Here is a 16,043-nt window from a genome sequence, read left to right on the forward strand (position 1 = left end):
GATCTAAGCCCAGTTCGGGTTGGGGGTCCTTGGGGAAGGAGCAGTGCGGGTCTGACAGAGCTGGCACCTCCCCCCCAAACGTGGAACATAGAACTCGTTAGTCTACAAGCAGTCATACCCCACTGAAAAACTCAAGGGTCAAGTTAGTGGGTTGGGAATATGGCCAGGCAGCGAAAACGCGCCCAGATTCAGTCTCAGACTTTGGATTCTTTCTTTGGTGACAAAGAAGACCAAAACATACAGCCTAAAGAAGACAACAAAGTCATAGAGCCTACAACAAAAGCCTCCAAGAAAAACATGAACTGGCCCCAGGCCATAGAAGAACTCAAAAAGGATTTGGAAAAGCAAGTTAGAGAAGTAGAGGAAAAATTGGGAAGAGAAATGAGAAGGATGTGAGAAAACCATGAAAAACAAGTCAATGATTTGCTAAAGGAGACCCAAAAAAATACTGAAAAATACACTGAAGAAAACAACACCTTAAAAAAACAGACTAACTCAAATGGCAAAAGAGCTCCAAAAAGCCAATGAGGAGAAGAATGCCTTGAAAGGCAGAATTAGCCAAATGGAAAAGGAGGTCCAAAAGACCACTGAAGAAAATACTACTTTAAAAATTAGATTGGAGCAAGTGGAAGCTAGTGACTTTATGAGAAATCAGGATATTATAAAACAGAACCAAAGGAATGAAAAAATGGAAGACAATGTGAAATATCTCCTTGGAAAAACCACTGACATGGAAAATAGATCCAGGAGAGATAATTTAAAAATTATTGGACTACCTGAAAGCCATGATCAAAAAAAGAGCCTAGATACCATCTTTCAAGAAATTATCAAGGAGAACTGCCCTGATATTCTAGAGCCACAGGGCAAAATAGGAATTGAAAGAATCCATTGATCGCCTCCTCAAATAGATCCCAAAAAGGAATCTCCTAGGAATATTGTCGCCAAATTCCAGAGCTCCCAGATCAAGGAGAAAATACTGCAAGCAGCCAGAAAGAAACAATTTGAGTATTGTGGATACCCAATCAGAATAACCCAAGATCTGGCAGCTTCTACATTAAGAGATTGAAGGGCTTGGAATGCAATATTCCGGAGGTCAATGGAGCTAGGATTAAAACCTAGAATCACCTACCCAGCAAAACTGAGTATCATGTTCCAAGGCAAAATATGGATTTTCAATAAAATAGAGGACTTTCAAGCTTTCTCAGTGAAAAGACCAGAACTGAATAGAAAATTTGACTTTCAAACCCAAGAATCAAGAGAAGCATGAAAAGGTAATCAAGAAACGGAAATTGCAAGGGACTTACTAAAGTTGAACTGTTTTGTTTACATTCCTACATGGAAAGATGATGTGTATGATTCATGAGACCTCAGTATTAGGGTAGTTGAAGGGAATATGCATATATATATATATGTATTTGTCTATGTATATATATATATATATAAGTGAATGTGTATGTATGTATATATCTATGTGTATATGTATGCATGTGTATATATATATATATATATATATATATGTAAAAGAGAGAGAGCAGACACAGCATGAGTTGAAGATGAAGGGAAGATATCTAAAAGAAATAAAATGAAATTAAGGGATGAGAGAGCAACATACTGAGAGAGGGAGATAGGGAGAGATAGAATGGGGTGGATTATCTCACATAAGGTGGCAAGAGGAAGCAGTTCTGTGGGAGGAGGGGAGAGGGCAGGTAAGGGGGGAATGAGTGAACCTTGCTCTCATCAGATTTGGCCTGAGGAGGGAATACCATACATACTCAGTTGGGTATCTTATCCCACAGGAAAGAAGAGGGAGGAAGATAAAAAAAAAAATAAAAGGGGGGGGATGATGGAGGGGAGGGCAGATGGGGGTGGAGGTAATCAAAACAAACACTTTGGAAAGGGGGCAGGGCCAAGGGAGAAAATTCAATAAAGCGGAATGGGTTGGGAAGGAACAAAATGTAGTTAGCCTTTCACAACATGAGTATTGTGGAAGGGTTATACATAATGATACATGTGTGGCCTAGGTTGAATTGCTCAACTTCTTAGAGAGGGTGGGTTGGAAGGGAAGAGGGGAGAGAATTTGGAACCCAAAGTTTTAAAATCAGATGTTCAAAAACAAAAAAAGTTTTTGCATGCAACTAAAAAATAAGATACACAGGCAATGGGGTGTAGAAATTTATCTTGCCCTACAAGAAAGGAAGGGAAAAGGGGATGAGAGGGGAGGGGGGTGATAGAGGGGAGGGCTGACTGGGGAACAGGGCAACCAGAATATAAGCCATCTTGGAGTGGGGGGGAGGGTAGAAATGGGGAGAAAATTTGTAATTCAAACTGTTGTGAAAATCAATGCTGAAAACCAAATATGTTAAATAAATAAATTTAAATTTAAATTTAAAAAAAAAAAGTGAAAGAGCAGCAGATTTAGAAAAAACAGGTTACTAAAAACAACTCCCAGTAAGTAACTCCATAGGGTAGAGGTCTCTTCCAACTCTCATCATCTTATCATCTACTTATCACAGATGAACATTTTCTCCAAATAGCAGACCTATTTCCTAGTATTTTTTCCCTTTAAAGTCTATTCAGGCTATAAGCTAAATTCATGTTTATCATGAATCAATTTCCAGCAGCGACATGAAATACACATGGCAAATATTCCAAAGATTCTAACTAGCAATAGAGCCTGAATAGGTATAGCAAAGCCTGGTTATTGACTGAGTTTGTAAAAGACAGAATCTCCAAGTTCAAAGCTCTAGCTTCCTCCATTTCCAGAAGGATCAACCAGAAACTCTGCCTAGGCATAATAAAGGAGTTATTTACAAAATACAGAGAAACAAGGTTGTATGTAGGGCCAGTTCACTGTGAACACAGAATACCACACTGACAAAAATAAATTTTATACAACTGGTGACAGAAAACATTATAAATTCTGAAGCAAGGAGATGATAAAGGCAATGGTGCTTTCCACAAAATTACATGATAGGAATCGACATGATAAGATGGAAAGAAGGGTTATTACACTTGTCCAAATGTAAAGTGATATATGGTAAGCATGGAAACATAAGTAGCTCACATTCTCACAGCAATTTAAATTTAAACTTTCCTCAGTGACTGTGTGAAGTAAATAGTCCAAGTCTTATAAAGAACAAACTGGGACCAGCCAGGCTTCAATGGACCATGACCACTCAAGCTAATAAACACTGGAGCTAGAATCCAAGCTCAAGTGATCTAAATAATAACAATATTAACAAAAATAATAGTAGCTGCCCTTTATTGTGTGTTTTACAGTTTGCGAAGCATTTTGTATACACCATTTTTTATTCTAGCAGGCTGCCTCACAAATCTGGTGAGGGTAGAATCCAAAAGATACCCACAAAAAGAAAGTAAGATGTAGTGATCAAGTAGAAATGGGAGTGAGAGTGGGGAAAAAATGGTTTAAAATAGAATGAACGAAAGATAACCAAGGCTGTAAGTCTGGAAACTAGAAGAATGATGCTATTATTGGCAGCATTAAGGCACTTGTACAAGCCCACACAGCTAGTAAATGATACAAATGGGGCCAGAACCCAACTCTTCCAAACCCTAGTCCAATATTCATTCTATTGCACCAAATTGCTTATCAACCTTTGAAGTCTTGCCACAAAATCTTAGAGTCAGAAGGGACCTCAGGGGTCACCTAGTCCAACTCTTAACATTTTATCACATTTTTAAGTTATAATTACCAATTGTTCAATTTCTGATTTTACCTGCTTGGCTTCAGTCTGAGCTTTACTTATGTCATTCTTGCAGGTCATCATCTGTCCAGCAAGAGTTGCTTCTTCCCCATCCTCATTACTGGACAGGCCTGCAGACACAGCATTGAAATGCTGCTGTGCGGCTGCCAGGGCAGCTGCATCTTGAGTGCTTGCTTCTTGAAGAGAAGTCAGTCCATCTGTTATCTTCTTTACCTCTTTCTCCTTTGCTGTCAAAGTTTTACAATCCTTTGTGGAAAAATAATTAACAAGGAAATTAATTTCTTTCACTTGGGAAACAATGTTTCCCACACGAGCATCTAGCCCAATAGTTTTAAGGACAGGGATTCATTTCCTTTCTTTTACACATATGATACATACCTTGGCATATATTCTCTCTCCATCAACATGGATCATAATTATTCCACCTTAGTTTCATAAGGTGCAGGGACAAAAACAAAACAAAATCACCATCTGCTGGTCAACTTAGACTCAAAGATCTATAAATGCAGAATTGGAAGACACCTTACAGATTCTCTATGTCAACCCTCTCATTTTACATGAGGAAGCTGAGGCACAGAGAGGTTGAGAAATTTGCTCAAAATCAATGGAACCACAGCCAGCTTGGAAACCAGAACCTCTGATTAAAAATCAGTCCTCTCTACACATACACGCATGGGCATGCACACTCATGGGCGCGCGCACACACACGCACGCACGCACACACGCACATACACACCCCATAAATTGTTTATCTAAAATATCACAGATCAATTCCATAACAATTTAAAATGTTATGATGCTGGGGGAAGGAATTCCAAGATTACAGTTTTAATCACAAAGTCCTAGATTCCAAATTTTGCCTACCTCAGTAACTGCTATATTTTTAAGCTTGCTATTGCAAACATAATATTAAATAATGATGAGGCATCCCACAAGAAGAATGGTGGCTTTATTAATAAAGATCTCCATATAGTTTAAGGACCTGCATTGTCAAATTAATTAAAAACTTTGACATAGCTATTGACATGCAAGGCTCTAGCACTTGAAGAAATTTCTCACCTTCTTTAATGAAGTTCAGAACTTTTAGCCTAATTAATAATATGAAAGAAGTAAAGTCAGATGCTGCAATTCACCTGAGATTTTTTTTATAAGCCAAATCAGATAGGTACTTTCAACCGAGGACTTCAAAATCCCTATGTCAAGGAAAACATCTGAGTTATTGGTTGAAAAAATATATATAGACATCAAAGAATATAAGTTCCTTATAGGCAGGGACTATTTTTCATTCCTTTGTATCCCTAGTACCTAGAACAGTGCTTCACATGTGGCAAGCATTTAATATGTTGAAATGAATGTCAAATCTATGACACCGACAATTCTGCTTCTGTAGTTTGTAGCCCTTAAACAGGGATTCTAACTGTTTTGGGGTCACAGAACCTTTGGGCAATCTAGTGAAGTCTACGGGAGCCCTTCTCAGAAAAATATTTTTAAATGAATAGAATAAAATGCATGGTACTACAAAGAAAACCATTTATACTGAAATATAATTATCAAAAAAATTTTAAGGTAAGTTCATGGACCACAAGTTAAGAACCCGTACCCTAAAGAATTTAGTATTAAGATAGTATTAATAATCGTTAGACTATAATATTAGAAAAATGCCATGTTACAAAGTTAATACTGATAAGAACAATTCACTAGCGCACTTTGTGTTTTAGGATGTGCAATAATATTGCTTACCTCTGCCATACTTTTTTCTAGTTCTTTGCGTTTTTTTTCTTCACTCTGCAGATTTTTCTTCTTGAGATCTAGAGCACTTTGAGACTTCATACTGATTCTCTGAGCCTCTGCAAGTACATCTTCCAAAGACTGAAGGACATTACCAATTTCCTACAAAAAAATGCACCTCATCTCAATCAAGTTTCTTAAAATCTACAACTATCTTGCAATCTTCTCTTCATATGACAACTTTGTAAAGAGTGTAAATAATTTTTAAAAGCTACTATATTGTGTCTTTCTAAAGAAAATGGTTAGGCAATAAGACACTTTCAATGGCTCTAGAACAGAAATTTTATGTCACCCCACAAGGCAATTTTTCACCTTATGATACAAGTTACCTAATTTTCACTTAAGCTTTCTTACCTTTTCTTTTCTTTTTTCCAACTCTTCTATCTCACGGCTAAGTTCCTTAATATGTTTATCATTCTCAGCTACTTCTTCTTGAAGTTTGATAGTTAGGGCTTGCATTTCTTTTAACTCATCAGCTGAACGTACTTTGGTATCTTCAGCTAGCATAAACTGATAAGCAATATAGAGACGACTCAAATGTTCTATTTCTCTCATTACTTTTTGGTACTCCAAGTAGGAAGATCTTTCCTGAAAAAGTTATCAAAAAGAAAAAAATTTTTAAATTCAAATAGAACCTATTTTGAAGCTCCCCAACTCTCCCCCTGACATTTAAAAACAACAAACATACACATATACATAGACACATGTCACAACTCAAAATGTCAATTTCATAGCATAATTTTTCTTACTGAATGTCAGAGGTGAAAAATTCAAATAGGACAGATCATAGAATTATACAGTTTTTTAGCTGGAAAGGACCTCAGAAGACAAAGTTAGATGAAAACTAGCTTTATAAACAATGTTATAGCATTTGTAAATTAATCACATTTTTCCATTTTTACTAACAAAAGGTATTATTAGTCAGTTGGAATTAATATGTGGGAAAATATATTTAAATATTAATATTGTAGTACATAGAGAACCTAAGGCAAAAAATCAAATCACTCAACAACCTATGTTAAACTTCTTTTTCTAATAAGAGACACACACACACTAACTAAATAGATCGTTGGCTTTATCAGTATGACTTTTTTACTTATCTCCAACTGACTTATTGTACAGTTCAAGAAAGAACATATTACCATGTATTTTACTTAGTAATAAAAAGACTGGAAAAATAAAGTGAATCTTACAAAGTGAAATGTGATAGGGCCAAAGAAACTCCTACACTAGTGTTAAAAATGGCAATTGTACAAATACAGAATATAGTTGTAGTGAGAGAGCAAGTAACATGAAAAAGCCTAGGAAATATAAGTGGACCCGAAGTTCAACATGAGTCAACAAAGTGATGTGACTGCCAAAGAATTCCACTTGACTATATTAATAAGTGTGTGAAGTGGAAAGAGTGCTGATTTGGAGTCAATTTATGTCTAAATTCTGGTTCTGCTCCTAACCACCTGCACAATAGAACTTGTCACTTGCCCTGAAATTAATCCCTCAATTGTCATTCCACATATTTAAAACATACCTCTTTTAATCTGTGAAGTGTTGGAGTAATCTCTTCTGTCAGTATCTATAAAATAAAGAATTACAACTTCATTAGGGCAAACATAAAAAAAAAAAAAAGCAAATACTTTTAGGGAAATGGAAAAGGGAAAATATTACATCTAAACCCACCCTAGTTTCTCCACCTCTATAGCATAAGAACTCTCAACACAGAATGTTAATAGTCACCTAATATTAATTATCTAATAAAACATTAATTACCGTCTGAATTTCTTTCAGTTTAGCCTCCTTTTTCTCTATGGTTTTCTGGGCAGCAATTTTTTTGCACTCATACATCCTGGTTCCAGCTGCTTCTTCAATCATGGATAAAATCTGTAATGACAGTGTTTTAAATAAATATTTAAGAATTTAAGATTCTGTGATTATCTCAATATAATCACAAAACATAGATAGCTCTTTTAGCCTTGAACAAAAATAAAGACCCTCATTGTAAGAACATTATCAACAGTACAACCCAAAAAAATTTCAATCCTTTTTTAAAAATCACCATATAAACATCAAAAAGCAATGAGAGGAAAATGAACCTGCAAAAAGCTTTGAGTGAGCCTCAACTAAGCCATATTTATTGCCTAGAGCAGTGGTGTCAAACTCAATTAGAAACAGATGCCAATAGCTGCATATTGACTTAGAAAACTACAAATTAACATTATGCTACATTACATTTTATTTATTTTATTAAACATTTCCCAATGACATTTAAATCTGGTTACCAGAGCATAGGACCACTGGGATGCACCTTGGTCTAGAACATATAGATGCTTAAAAATGTATATCCATCTTCCACGGAACAGTTAAATTCCAAACCCAGAACAAGGCTATTTTTCTTCACTATCTTCCTTTCTTTTCAAATTACTCACTCTCTTAAGTTTTTACTCTTGATGTTAAGCCCGAAACTCTACATAGCTCATCACAATACTCCCAATAAATAGTTTTAGCAGCAAACAGAGACATGATCTTTGATCTTCCTTCCCTATAAATATAGCCAAACTGTTCTGAAAAGGCTTACCACCAAGCTACTCTAATTGAAAAGCCTGTGTAACTATGCCAGATCTTCTCCAAATAATTCTTACTCCTCCCCTATGAAGAAAGTTCTGAAGCAAATAAACACTTTAAGAAATATTGCCATAAGAACTAGAGTTATAAATGGATAACCGTGCAAACGTTAGAAAGTATTTCTAAGACATTAGGTATGACAAGGTTAAAATTTAACCTTTAACCTACTACAAAATAAACACATCAATCCCTTCCAGCCCAGACTACTGAGTTACAGGGATTACTTCCTTCACTGAGAGCTAAAATATTATTTCAGAGTATTGTAGTCTTCCACTGAAAGATAGAAGGGGTTCTCCCACTTGCTAAACAATCAAAATAAAGGGAATAAAAGAAAAGGATAAGCATTTACATAGCTTCTCAAAGAGCCAGGCACTGTGCTAGGCACTGTTACAATCATTATATCATTTGACCCTTACAACAACCTTACAAGGTAAGTGCTACTACTATCCCTATTTTACAGTTGAGAAAACTAAGAAAGACAGAAGTTAAGTGACTTGTTCATGGTCACACAAGTCCGAGGCCAGATTCAAAACTGAGGTCTTTCTGATTGCTGCCCCAGTGCTCTACCCACTGCACCAGTAGATGCCTGAACTACATTCAGACAAAACTGTATCAACCCATTTGTTTTATTAGTTATTGAGAGAAAAAAGTAGTAACTGAAGCTCTCAATCTGGAACTACAATTGCAATCATTCTTTTATGTGGTCAAAATTATGCTACCATATGGGATGGAACCAAATGCTGCAAAGAGAAACCAGTTACCTACAGATCATTCAAAATGATACAATATGATGTTTCCCAAAATATAAACCTGGTCCTAAGAAACTTAAGGTATATAATTAATGCCAAAAACCACTGTTATAGTTTAGATGATGCTCTTACCTCTGGAGGCTTCATATTCAACACTTTGGTTATTCGACCCTAAAAATAAAATGGAAAAATATGTTCAAAGCATACCATCATGGAAAAACAATGCGCATAAAATGAAAGAAAAGGTCATAATATTTTTTGTTTACTAGCTGCCTCAATTCTCAGAAATAAACAAGTCCTTTGGGAAGTCCTTCCCATCACCTTCAGGAAGATAAGAGATTCATTTTTATTAGACTTTAAGACAAAGAATAATGATCTCCTGGTACTTCTAAAAATCAGTATTCACTTTAACTAGAACTACAGAAAATTATAATTGAAAGGGTATTGGTTATTCTATAAAGGCGGGGTAGTTAGTATAGTAGAAAGCACTGGATTTGAAGAGAGACCTGGCTTTAAATCTAGGATCCTCTATTGTGCAATCTTAGACAAGACTTGAGGATCTCGGTTTCCCCCTCATAAAACCATCAGAATAGAGTTCCCTTCTAGTTCTAAAATCATATGATGCTTTGAACTCACAATCATTATGAACATGAGGGAGATTCTTTGCATAGTAAACCTCTTCTGAGTACAATGCCTTGCATAACAGAAACACTTCAATGTCTGTTGAGTTAAGATCATAGGGTTTAGACCCAGAACTAAAAGTCATCTAGCCTAAATTCTTTATTTTACATATGAAGATACTGAAGCCCAAGTCCAAGATCACAAAGCTATTAAGCTAATTAATAAGTAATTAATAATAAGTAATATTATATGTCCAAATATCCATTTTTCAGATTAGTTCCTGATGCCTACTAATAACCTGAAGGGCTAGAACACAGTACAGGTAAATTTTGATGAGAGGATGCTGGATCAGAGATTTCCAGAGTTAGAAGAGATAGAAGCCATGAGTTGGTCCAACCTGTACCTAACTGGTAATCTTCTGGTAATCTCTGTGACAGCCACCTAGCCTCCAGGGAAGGGAAACCCTCCTGAAGCTATCCATTTCATTTTTTGATATTTCTGTTTGGAAGATTTTCCTCACATCAAGCTGAAATCTGTCTCTCTGCAACTTCTACTCTTGGTTCCTACTTCTGTTTTCTGACTTCAAGCAGAACAAGTCTAATCTCTCTTCCATGTAAGAGTCTTTCAGACACTTGAAGACAGCTATCATGTTGCCCCTCAATCTTCTCTTCTCCTGATCAAAAATGCCTATCTCCTTCAGCCAATTCCCTTATGATATGATCCTTTTCTGTATCCTCTCCAGATTGTTAACATTCTTTGTAAAATGTGGAATCTAGAACTGAACACAATAGTCTAGGTGTGGTCTGACCAAGACAGAGCCCTGAACTATCATTTTCCTCTGGACATCAAACCTCCCTTAATGTAGCCTAAAAGAATGTTAGCTTAAATGTCAGAACCTATTGACAACCAAGAGAAGCCAACCTAACCTAGTATCATAAAATTTAGTCAATAAGTAACTTTAGATATTTAATTCGGCCACGGCATAGAAATAAAAGGGCCAGTTTAACTAAAGGTAATCTCCCCTAGAATGATTCAAAATAAAAATCACCTTTAAAGTACACTTAAAAAGAGACAATGAAGCATTTAAAATGACTTACCAAGAAAAAAAAATATTGACAAGTAGGAGAGTTTTAGAACTTGCTGAATGTTATACTTTTTATTACATACTTTACTATACACTGCATGACTTACATATATTTTTAAATAAGCTGTACATGATAGGTACTCATAGTTTTACATACAATCCTTTTTCTGTTCTTTATATAAAGAAATGTTCATATTTGTTAGTATCTGTAAAACTCAGAATAAAAAAACTTAAAATTCTTTTAAAGTGCACTTGAACCATGCCCTAGCACTGTTCTCAGAGACAAGCCCACAAGATTGTTTCGTAGGCAAAACTAGTTTGTATTAGTAATTCCTTTAGTAACCAAGGTAACTTGCCCCATATCTAGTTATATTCTATAATGATGAGTTTAAGTCAGTTTCCAAAGTAATACTGTAACAGAAAAGTTCCACTGTTCGGCGTATAACAAAAGGAAGTCAAAGACAAACAGAAACATCCCATCTATACCAAAATATTCAGAGCAGTACTTTTTGTAGAAGGAAATGGAAACAAAGTAGATGGCTATTAACTGAGGAATAGCTAAACAAGGGTATGATACATGAATACAGTTGAACATGGTAAGTTAGAGAAGTCTGGAAAAACTTAGATGAACTGACATAAAGTGAAGTAAGCAAAATGAGGAAAACAATATATATGTCTACAATAACATAAATAGAAAGAATAGAAACCAAATACTGTAAAATTATGACCAGAGTTGGCCCCAAAGAAGAAATAGAAGGCATTTCCCCATTCTGTGAAGAGGTATGGGCCTATAGTTACAGAATACTGCAAATGTCACACTTTTTTGTGATGTTGATAAGTTTCGTTCAACTGGTTTGGTTTTTTTTTTTACTGTTATTGGTTATGAAGGATGCTCTCTGGGAGGCAGAGGTTACATTGGAAAATATAGGTAATGTAAAAAATTATATTTACATGTATGTAAATATACATTATAAACATAAATGTCTGTACTGATAATTATTTTCACATGTATAATCCTTTCAAAAAAATATCCACCTAAATAGATACTTAAGGAAAAAATGTAAATTAGCATATAAGAAATAAATTAGAAACTCATTATCAGCAATACTTCAATTAATCAAGATATTAGTAAGGAATATTTTTACTCTTTAGGAAACATCTAAATATGTCAAGACATAATATCAGGCAACCTCAAAAACTCAATCATTCTATCTGGTGGTAGAGAGGGAGGTAGGTATATCAAGTATGAACAGAAGTAGCCACCTCCATCTGGAAGCTCTTGCAATGTAAAGAATTAGTTTATATTCCAAATGAAATTTATAAGAGGGCAAATAGACTTACTTCACCAAAAAAAAAAAATGGGGGAAAAAATGGGTATTCGGGCAAAATGAGTACTAAAGTTGAAGACTCAGAAGGGAAGACAATGCTACATCATTGACTAACTCATGATAATCCATATATCACAATTATGTAAAGCAAATATAAAAATTAGCTACCTGCATAATGAGAAAGTGAGGGTTGTTAACATTAAGTCCAACAGAACAGAAGAGATCTTGAACTCTGGTGTTATTTGCATTTACACCATTGATTAAGTATCTGTTTCGGCCACCAATAACCACCTGAAAACAGAAGAGAAGCACAGTCAAGTATGGTATTACAAACTGGAATCAGACCTTCAGAAACACTAGGAAGTTTAGAAATCATCTAATTCAACACTTCAGTTTTGTTAATAAGTAAACCAACCCAAGGTCATGAAGCTAATTAACAAGGCAAGGACTAACACCAGAGTCCCCTGATTCCCAAGCCAGTTCCCCAATCTGAGGCAAACATGTAGCAGCATGGCAGAAAAAAAATCTCAGTGCAGAGTTTCTGCCATCCACACACAGCTGAAGGGCAAGAGGGCCAAGCCTAGACAAAGCCGGGCAGGCATCACAGTATAATGAAGAGACTGGAAGACCCCAAATCTGGAACAGATGACCCCTAACATTTCTTCCAGCGCTAAAAGTCTACGATTCAAAAATTCTAAGTCTATTAAGCTTTATATTTTGATCTCAGCCTCCTCTTTCTTCAAACTGTTCCTCCATCCTTAGCTTCCTTCTCATCCTTATGAACCTCCCTGTATCCCTTCCAGTGGCCAACTCTTCTCCCTTTACCTGGCCAGGGCCCCCTTCGATGTACCCCAATCACAAGGGAAAGATACCTAGGTATACATGACCAAGTTATGACCTGAGATGACTTGAATTACATTTTAACTGAAACTTCTCCACAATGAAGTGCCACAACAATTTAAGCATTTGCTCTTATTACTGACAATTTTATAACAAAAAGTTTTGCCTCCACAGATATGACAATATTACTCTTCAATTTTTTCTTGGGAAGACACAAAAGTTCTTAGATATCCAGAGAAGTGTGATAAAGACTCACCTGTCTTGTAACTGTAATTTCATCATGGGCCTCAAATCCCAAAGGGCTCTGTTTTTTGTCAGAATTATCAAAAGTAATTGACACTGTAGCTTTGGTAATCCCAGCCTGCCCATTTTTATATACTAAATCTTGCAAATTAGAGGCACGAACCTAAAGTGAAAAGTAAAAAATTGAAAGTACAAAGATCTCATAGCACTGATGGAAAAAAAAAAGGCAGATTTGAATTCCAATAAGAAAACCTACCCATATACTGTAAATTAACTATAAATACAAATACTGATATACTAAGAGAAGTTATTACCTGTTCAACGATTCATAGAACATTTAGCATAAAAGAATAATACTCAAATATTAACTTGTCCCAGGACAGATTCTATGTGAATAGTTCTACCCATCAAAGAAAGATAAGAGAGATGAAAAATATCAGTAGTAATAATCAATCAACAAACATTAAGTGTCTACTATACCCCAGACTTAGCTAAGTACTAGAGATGCAAAGACAAAAAATAAAAGTCACTACCATAAATTATGTTTTACTGACAGAGACAACATGTACATAATAAATAATAAATACATACAAAATACAAGGTGACTATTGAAGGAGTGGGGAAATACCAGTAGCTGGGGAGTCAAAAGTGCTTCTCACAGAAGGAACTGCCCTAGCAGAATTCTGAAGCAAAGTTCAAAGGAAGTGAGATGAGTGCAGTTCAAGGATAAAGAACAACCAGTGCAAAGACTCAGGGGCAGGAGATGGGCCGTTGCGTGAGGAAGAACAAAGCCAATTTGACTGGACCAACGTGTATGAAGTAAATAAAGTAATGTCTTCGGAGGTTGAAAAAGTAGGTTGGGAAAAGGTTTTCAAGAGCTTTAAAAGTGAAAGGCAGGCCTTATATTTGATCCCAGAAGCAATAAGAAAGCCACTAGAGATAATAATGAGTAGGGGAATAATATGTTCAGACTTGCTCTTAAGGAAGATTATCATTCCAGCTGTGAGGAAGAAGTAATAATAGCTGACTACATCTTGCTTTAGTTGCCAAAGCACTTCACATGTGTGACATTGTTAGAGCCTCATAAAAGCTCAGAAATATGTTCTGATATGTTTTACAGTGTGAGGAAACTAAGGATCAGAGCTTACAAATATTGCCCATGGTCACACAATATCTGAAGCAAAATTAGAACCCACATCTTCCTAATTTCAAGTACAATGAACCACTTCAACCAAACTCAAGGCAGTCATATTTCCTCTCAAAGACAAAGTTTTTAAGAAAAAATATGCAAACGTAACACAGAAATAAAAAAATGGGTGAGCATGCCATGTAATAATCCAAAAAAATCCCCCAAGTGATGACCACCCCACTACTTCTATTTTACCTGAGATAGGTTGGAGATACCCAGCAAGAAGCAGATGGAATCCAATATGTTAGATTTACCACTACCATTTAAGCCTGTGATGGCATTAAATAGGGGATCAAAGCCATTGACTTCTGTCCTTTGGGCATAGGATTTAAATCCCTCGAGAATAATGGACTTGATGTGCATTTTCACTACTGTCTTGAAAGAGGGCAGTGAACTTCTGGAAGGGATCAAATGGGTCACCAATCAATTCTGTGGATCAGAAACAGCACAAAGAAAGCAAAAGAGTCAAGCAAAGAAGTAAAATTCTAAAGCCTGGAATGTTGCTGTCATCACACAGTTGAAACACCAAAGGATCTAAAGGACTAACGTCAACCTCTATAATTTTGTGGGTCTCAATTTAGCCCACTCGGCTGTTTGTTTTCCTGTGTTCTCCCCTGGCAGTGTGTGTCAGTCTGATACACTTTAGTGATTTCCCCGGGCTCACAAAGGCAAGAAACAACAGAGCCAGAACTGGAAATCAAGTTTCGACCCCAAATCCAATGCTCCCTCCAAAATACCATCTTATTCAATAAAAGTTACTGCAAAGGGCACAGGGACTAGGTGAGACGGAAGGTCTAGCTTCTTGGCTCTGCCACCTAGGTGCTTTATAGCCACGACCAAGTCACTTGCCCCTCTGTGTCTCAGTTAAGTCACCTGCAAAAACTAGGAGTTGGGCTGAGGTCCCTTCCCAGCTCAGACAATGAGTCTAAGTCACTCTCTGAAAGGGAGGGAAGATTTCCTTTAAAACAAAATAAACCGACACAGCTCCACTTCTGCCACCTTCTGAAAGGATGCTTGACAACTACACCATCCATATGTGCTCTCTCTCACACACACGCATATCTACCCACAGATATTCATTCTCCCTCTCAACATGCATTTATTAAACACCTACTATATGCCAGCAGGCACTGTGCTGGGTCCCTAACATCTAAACCTATACACGTTCTCTGTCCCTCTGAAGCTCGACAGCTGTACCTACAAACACACCCACACTCCTACCGTCTACGTCCAAGACATCTACACCCTCACGCATACACTCTCTCCCCCACCCGACACACCACACACACACACACACACACACACAAACACACGCTACCGTACAGGCCTCTCCCCACTCCAGTAAATTCCGGACATCTACACCCACCCACCTACCCACTCTCACACAGACACTCCCGCCTCACCTCCAGAGACCTGCCAGAACAGGCCCTCCCCTCCCTGGGGCACCGGTACCTGCAGCGCGTGGCGGGCAGGGCCGGAAGGAGAGCCCTGAACCGACGCCGGGACAAAAGGTCTGACTCAGGAGAACCAAGAACGCCGCCGAGAAGGGCGGCCAAATTCACGGGTTCCCGCCAGCCCTGAAGGCCGTACTTTCCGTTTCTTTTGAATTTTGGCGCTGGCTGAGGCCCCACAGGGAAGGACCGACTCTTCACAGAGGCGTCCAAGCCTCCGCCTGAACATTCGGGGTCACGTTTTCTCGCGATTTAGACTGTACGAAAACTGAGGAGGAGAAGACTAGAGATTAAGATGCTCCTAGAAAATGGAAACTCTAGAGAGAAATAACCTAAATGGCGAACCTTGCTGGAATTTGGAAACAGGCGCGCCATGGGTCAGCCCCAGTTCTTTGCCTGGGCTCTT

General features: G+C 37.1%; 1 protein-coding gene across 2 annotated transcripts in view; it reads right to left on the minus strand.

Annotated features, from left to right (window-relative positions):
• Positions 1-15,672, minus strand: part of SMC2 (structural maintenance of chromosomes 2) — a 49,805-nt gene extending 34,133 nt beyond the window's left edge. Inside the window, exons 1-10 of one of the 2 annotated variants that reach the window (XM_036738480.1) lie at positions 15,590-15,672; positions 14,382-14,615; positions 13,011-13,160; positions 12,083-12,205; positions 9,014-9,052; positions 7,281-7,391; positions 7,042-7,086; positions 5,868-6,101; positions 5,466-5,615; positions 3,738-3,971 (exon numbers count right to left, since the gene is read on the minus strand). In XM_036738480.1, the coding sequence (XP_036594375.1) occupies positions 3,738-3,971; positions 5,466-5,615; positions 5,868-6,101; positions 7,042-7,086; positions 7,281-7,391; positions 9,014-9,052; positions 12,083-12,205; positions 13,011-13,160; positions 14,382-14,549 (1,254 nt within the window). In that variant the 5' untranslated portion in view covers positions 14,550-14,615; positions 15,590-15,672. The remainder of the gene's footprint in view (positions 1-3,737; positions 3,972-5,465; positions 5,616-5,867; positions 6,102-7,041; positions 7,087-7,280; positions 7,392-9,013; positions 9,053-12,082; positions 12,206-13,010; positions 13,161-14,381; positions 14,616-15,589) is intronic. The other variant, XM_036738481.1, reaches the window with a different exon arrangement.
• Positions 15,673-16,043: the final 371 nt, after the last annotated feature.

This window comes from Trichosurus vulpecula, chromosome 9 (assembly GCF_011100635.1).
Source record: "Trichosurus vulpecula isolate mTriVul1 chromosome 9, mTriVul1.pri, whole genome shotgun sequence".
NCBI lineage: Eukaryota > Metazoa > Chordata > Mammalia > Diprotodontia > Phalangeridae > Trichosurus > Trichosurus vulpecula.